Genomic DNA, 6632 nt, shown 5'->3' with positions numbered 1-6632 from the left:
GTTTGAGTCATTTGGAGATTTAGTAATAATTTACTTTTTGGAATGGTAAACCCTAGAAAAAATGAGATTTTTTATGACATTAGACATTTTTCTTGCTTTTGGATTTCTAATAGACGTAGGAAAAATACTATTTCTTCATATTATTGGATGTTATCCCAAGCATGGCTTTGTAAATTTTTTCCTTGTTCTCTAGCTTCTTGCTAAATGTTTAATAAATCCACTAGCGCTCATCTCCGAAAAAATTATACCTAAAAATGAGAGTACAACAAATAGTGTACATGGGCCTAACCAATATTATACAAGAATATGGGCTAAATCTAATAGTGGCCTAACTAAACATATAACGTTTCAAAAAAAAAAAAAACATATAACAAAACTTAATATAAATAATAATAAGTGTCTATTATTCTTCATGAAAGTTTGAAAACGGCCATTTACATTATATGGGATTAAATTACAATACCAAAACATTTATGACAAAATTACTCCTGTTTCGTAATACAATGCCGCACAAGATGTTCCTTAAACACCATCGTTATTCGATAGATACACACACAACACTTACACTAAATTCACATGCTTAATTGCTTACAAACCCAAAGAAAAAGGAAAACCGGTGGCGCGTAACCAATTACCACCACCGATGAAGGTTCCCGCAGTATACCCTTGAGCCTCTGTAGAACTTGTAATCACCTTATATCCTTTCCATTTTACTCTACCGGAAGTTCCAGCTCCGGCACCAGTGTTCTGGTATTCACGGTAGGTCAACGTGTCGAGCGCAAAGTTCCCATCCCACTCATACCATCCGGCTGGTTGAATCACATTGGTAATACTCGACTGCATCACCACTGTCCTTGAATACTGTTTCCATGGTCGTCCTAGATACGTCGGAAAACTCCCTATCACCGGTTGCAGATCGGAAGTAGCACCAATCCTACATTTTTGAATAACAATCCCTGTGTTTTGGTTGGCGTCGGTGCGTCCTTGTGCTGTTAACATGTTCTTTTGACCTGATCCAGGGCGGCGTGCATGGATGTCGCAGTCTTGGAACACCACCGCAGCGTTTCCGAAGATGAAATCCACCGTGCCGGCGATCAGGCAGTTGATGTAGAATTGACGGTTTTTGTGGACGTAAAGTGTGTCTTGGTAAGCTAACATGTCACATTGATAGAATGCAGATAAATCTGAGCCAACACGAAGTGCCACCGCTTGGTGGTTTGCAGCTCCGGCGGTGTTTTGAAATGTTACGTCTTTTGCCAAGAATCCATTTCCAACGACAGCTGCATGAACACCACAAGAGAAATTAATTAAATAACTTTTGATTCGATTAAAGGGATGTCTGTACTCTATAGTTTGTTTAATATTATATTTGTTTTTTGAAGGGGGGGAGTCTTATTTTAATCAAAGAGTGTTAAGGAATAGGACTATATCTATGGAATATTGGTTTTGTAATTTTTTTATTTGATGGATATGGTTTAATATATAATTAATATAGTGGTTGCATGATTGAATAATCGGCTGCTTAATTGATGGAAATTATGGTAACCATGTGGCTGGTAAGCAGATTAGCCTTTTTTTCATCACGTTCATGTCGCTTTTCCCCTATTTCCAGATTTTGTGATTTTATATTTTAACAAATCTTCTCCATCTTTATCATAGTGCTTGTGCAATGATCGAATGTAATAATTATTTATTAACAATTTGAAATGTAAATTATATAGATATAGATTTATAGTGGGTAGAAATATCGATTATATATATTTCAGAATTGACAGCTTAACATATTAAATTTGCAACATGTTACAAATTTTACATTTATAAAATTATACTATTGAAGTTTTTTAAACATAACCACTCTTTCAATAATTGAGTCTTTGTGGATTAAATCAAATTTGTTTCTGAATAATGTATGTCATACTAAAAATATATTTTCTGGAAAAAATACACATTTTATATTCAAACTTTGAATTTCGGACTAAAGCTTTGGGAGAAAAAAGAAACGTACTCTGAAATTTCAACAACGTTTTTTTAGTTTTGAGATAATATTTATTTTATCTTAATATTTAACAAAAAGTTAAATAAACGTAATAAAACCAATTGAAAGGCATATAATGTATCATTTAGTTCAAAAACCAATGATTTGAACTATTTTGAATTGTAAAAATTTATTAGAAAACTATTTGGTGCAACAAATATATATATATATATATATATATATATATATATATATATATATATATATATATATATATGCAGGTTCATTTGATACCATTCTAATTTTGTGAGACCGTAAGACTAAATCTAAAAATAATTTTAAAATGAAAAATAAATGGAAAAATCCAAAAATTCTTTTTTTAAATATTATTTTCGGAACTTAAATTAACTAAAAAAAAATAAAAATATTCCATTTTTTTTAAAATACGTGAAAATATTTTAATATAATATTACACTGTAAATATTCAAAAAAATAATTTTAAAATGCAAAATAAATGGAAAAAACAAAAAATTCTTTTTTTAAATATTATTTTCGGAACTTGAACTAACTAAAAAAAATCTCATTTTTTTGAAAAATACGTGAAATATTCTAATAGAATATTACACTGTACATATTCTAAAAAATAATTTTAAATGCAAACTAAATGGAAAATCCAAAAATTGTTTTTTTAAATATTATTTTCAGAACTTGAGTTAACTAAAAAAAATAAAACAAAAAATGCGTCTCACGGTCTCACAAAATTAGATCGTCTCACATGAACCTAACCCTATATATATATATATATATATATATATATATATATATATATATATATATATATATATATATATATATATATATATATATATATATATAATCGAAAATGGTTATTTTCAAAATAGATATTAGAGTGGTGCTAAATAAACTTTTATTGATATAACATGTGTTCCACGACCATGTACCTAGTTTGAAATGTTTATTTAATATCACTATTTCTACAAATGCTCAAAACTTTTTATTTTCCTTAAACTTCCAAAAACATTTGTTTATTTTTATGTTAATTCTTAAAGTCCATTTTGTATGACAGAATAATCGCTGAAAAATAAAATGGAAAGAGTATGATATTTGGAATGGAAGATTAGCCATCACGTACTACCTTTGTGACGGGTATGGCCACACGTAGGCGCAGATAATGTGCAACAAGACATAACATAAAAATACAAAAACAACCAATACTACAATAAGCACTTGTGCCCTTTGTTTTGGTTAAGATTTATACGAATTTGAGGAATACCCTACTAAAAAGGTATTTTATATATATATATATATATATATATATATATATATATATATATATATATATATATATATATATATATATATATATTGAAAAGAAACTTTCATTTCAATCAAATCACCTTGACCTTGACCTAGCAACTTGGAATTTATTTTGGGTTGTTTAAGTACCTTTTTAATCAATTTTATATTCTTAATATCAATCAAATCAACTTTTTACTTTTAATTTGATATTATTTTTTTCTTTTTCTTTTTTTTTTCCTTTTTGTTTTTGATTTTTTTCCTTTTATTTTATATTTTATTATTATTATTATTATTATTATTATTATTATTATGAATTTCAATAATCAAAAAAAATTTGGATAGCATTTTAAATTTCGGATGACATTTTAAAACTCGGTAAACATTATAAATTCGCACGACATTATAAAATTCGAACGATTTTTTTGTCCGTAATTAAAAAATATTTAAAAATCGATTTTATATAGCCGTTTGAATTTATAATGTCGTCCGAATGTTAAAATTTTGTACGAAAATTATAATAATAATAATAATAATAATCAAAATATAATAATAATAATAATAATAATAATAATAATAATAATTAAAAAAGAATTAAAAACAACAAAAAAAACAAAAAATGAAAAAAAAAACAATAAAAAACAAAAAATCAATTTAAAGAGGTGGAATTGGAAAAGGAAGAGTTTATCTTAGAAAACCCCTTTATTTTTAATATCTTCTAAATAACAGCTTTTATATTATGGATTATTTAGTTAGAACATTGAACATTTAATATGACGTTAGCTTCTTATCGTAGTGTTTAGTACTTATTAGAAAAACGTTAGTACTAATTATTAGAGAAAATAAAATGTAAATAATTATACTTATAAACATTTAATAAGAATTAGGCTGAGAAATGACCGATGAGGGAACTAACCGACGGTGGCGGAGTCGAAGGTTGTGCTTCCTCCTTTAACGCTCCGGCTACCGGTGATGATTGTATTCTTTCTTCCATCTCCCAAAAACATTATGTTAGTTTTGGCCGACGGCACCTCCACGTTTTCCCGGTAAACACCAGCTTTTATCCTGATCACGTACCTTGCACTGCTCTTTGACGGCGCTGCAGCCACCGCAGCCGCCACCGTCTTGTAGTTTCCACTACCATCGGCAGCAACCACCACGTTTGGCGTCACTGTCCCTGTCTGCAACAACCTCCTATCTCCAGCAGACAACCACTCCGGCCATTCACCATTCTGTTCCTCCTCCTTCAATTTCCTTCCGACGTTCATCTTCATCTCATCGGCCACATCCTTATTCGTCATGTTACAAATCATCGCTAAAGCATTGCTGCACATCTTCTCCACCCTTTTCTCCCCTTTCTCCAGTTCCTTACGGACTTTCTTGTCAGCGCCATCGTGGGAGAAACCGTCTAGACAAGTTTCCTGGTTGGTAATGGCGGAGCTCATCAACGTCTTGAGGTCGATGGCATGCTGCTTGATGGATCCTTTCAATTTATACTCCTTGAGGTCTTTAACGACATCATGGAGCTCTTCCAACGTCTCCGATACCATCTCAAGACAGTCATGAAGCGCCGTGACCTCGCGTTCAGTGAGAGTTTTCCGAGCGCTGAGCTTCTTTATACGGAAGTAACTCTCCTCGACGGCGGTTAATGTGATATTAACAGCAAGTTCGATCACGTTCTTAATATTTTTGACCTTTGTGGTGACATCGGGGTGGCTTGTGACTGTGGAATAGCATAGTTCAGGGTAAAATGTGCTGCTGCATGCTGATTTTACGATGGAGTGAGCTGAGGAAGCTGTGAGGCTTTCTGGGCTGGAGTCGCCGGAGCTGGATTTACGAGATTTGACTCCGACGACAATGCCGATTAGAGCGGAGGCTAGTAGGATTGAAGCAAAAGCAGCTAAGAAGAGCTTTTTTCTTTTGTTGGATAAGCTATTGTGCTTGCCGGAGTCCAAGATTCCGGTGAAGAAATCTTTAATCCGGGACATGATTATGGAATGGATTCGGTATGTAGTGAAGAAGGAAGAAACAAGTGTTGTGGAGGTTGAAGAAGAGAGTCGAATGCATCTATGCTTTTATCAGCGAATTATAAATTATTAAATCAATTTTAATAATATGGCGGCTATAAAAATATTCGGTTGGTCCAAAATTCAATTATCGTATAGATATTTTTATTATAATTTCTGATTAGGAACAAAATAAGAAACATGTTATCCGATTTTTTATAAAGATAATTCATTAATTGAGCCTAAATTTTAGTGGAGGGAGTCTTATTTGTCCCTTTCATTAATTTTGTTATTTTTCGTGTTAGCCCATGTGATGTTTAGGTGAAGATTTTGAATATAGGAGGACAAATTAATAACTACAATTAACTCCAAGATTAATGGTACAACAGCTATTCGTATTGGAATATCTAACTTTAGAATCATCCTTCTTCTTTGTGACATGTGTGGAATGGTAGGCTGTTTTCTTTTACACAAGCAAAATATAAATACTAAATAATATACAACTTTTATTATATAATATACAAATGTCTACCTAAGATGTCCTTAAGTTTTTAATAAATTGATTGATGACACCTATTTAAGTAGTAAAAGAATAGTATTATCCAGACACGAAGCCAATGATAATATGAAGTTACATGATACACATGGGGTATTTTATAACCAATAATTTAAACTATATATTTGACCAAATTGTCAATAATCTGGTAAATGATTGTGACTACAATTGGAATATTAGATAGGTAGAGATTGTAAAGATACCAACGAATATTGAGTAAGGGATGGACATGGGATAGACAAAGATGCTCCAAACTTGGAGCCAATTACTCCACCATTACCAAAATAAATAATATAATATCTCGTTCATCATGCAATAAACTTGATTTTGTTCAAAGTTCAAACAAAATACAAATTTAGAAATACACATCGTAATCTGTTACTTGGAAATAAACAAAATTATTATTATGTTTTTTAAACTGACAAATATTTTTAAAGGACAACCGCCTAGCAAGTTATTATACGGGCCAAGAGAGCAACCAAGAAAGAGGACTACAACTTGTACGGAAAATATTACAAACATTTCAGTGGGCATATACACCATTCAACCCACTTATGGTGATAATTTGATCTTCTATGTTTAAGCCAAGTAAACACCAGAGACTATGCATTATCCATTATCTTAGAGAGAGGAGTACATATGTTCTTAAACACCAGATCACACCTTGATTTCCATATTGGTCATACTACACCATAGCATAACACTAATTAGATTGTTTCTCCTTCTCGAACATCTTCCCCATATTTTTAATAAACTAATAAGATCTCCAGTGGTATGA

The 6632-nt window shown here is 31.2% G+C and overlaps 1 protein-coding gene across 1 annotated transcript; it reads right to left on the bottom strand.

The window, feature by feature from the left end:
- Window positions 1–383: 383 nt before the first annotated feature.
- On the bottom strand, window positions 384–5361 carry LOC145102816 (pectinesterase-like). Its single transcript, XM_079040287.1, has 2 exons — window positions 4209–5361; window positions 384–1280 (listed from the first exon to the last, which is right to left on the bottom strand). Exons 1-2 carry the CDS (start codon window positions 5278–5280, stop codon window positions 589–591), a joined length of 1764 nt encoding a protein of 587 aa, XP_078896413.1. The 5' UTR covers window positions 5281–5361; the 3' UTR covers window positions 384–588.
- Window positions 5362–6632: the final 1271 nt, after the last annotated feature.

The sequence above is a fragment of the Lactuca serriola genome, chromosome 4 (genome assembly GCF_051521515.1).
Source record: "Lactuca serriola cultivar US96UC23 chromosome 4, Lser_US96UC23_V15, whole genome shotgun sequence".
Lineage (NCBI taxonomy): Eukaryota > Viridiplantae > Streptophyta > Magnoliopsida > Asterales > Asteraceae > Lactuca > Lactuca serriola.
The sequence above is the reverse complement of the archived record's forward strand: the minus strand, read 5'-3'. Positions and strand labels throughout refer to the sequence as shown.

Excerpts from the sequence above, each read along its gene's own strand:
- LOC145102816 (XM_079040287.1), bottom strand. The coding sequence starts at position 5,280 with ATGTCCCGGATTAAAGATTTCTTCACCGGAATCTTGGACTCCGGCAAG. Across the intron at positions 1,281-4,208 it reads CTTCGACTCCGCCACCGTCG|CTGTCGTTGGAAATGGATTC; the intron begins GTTAGTTCCCTC and ends GTGTTCATGCAG.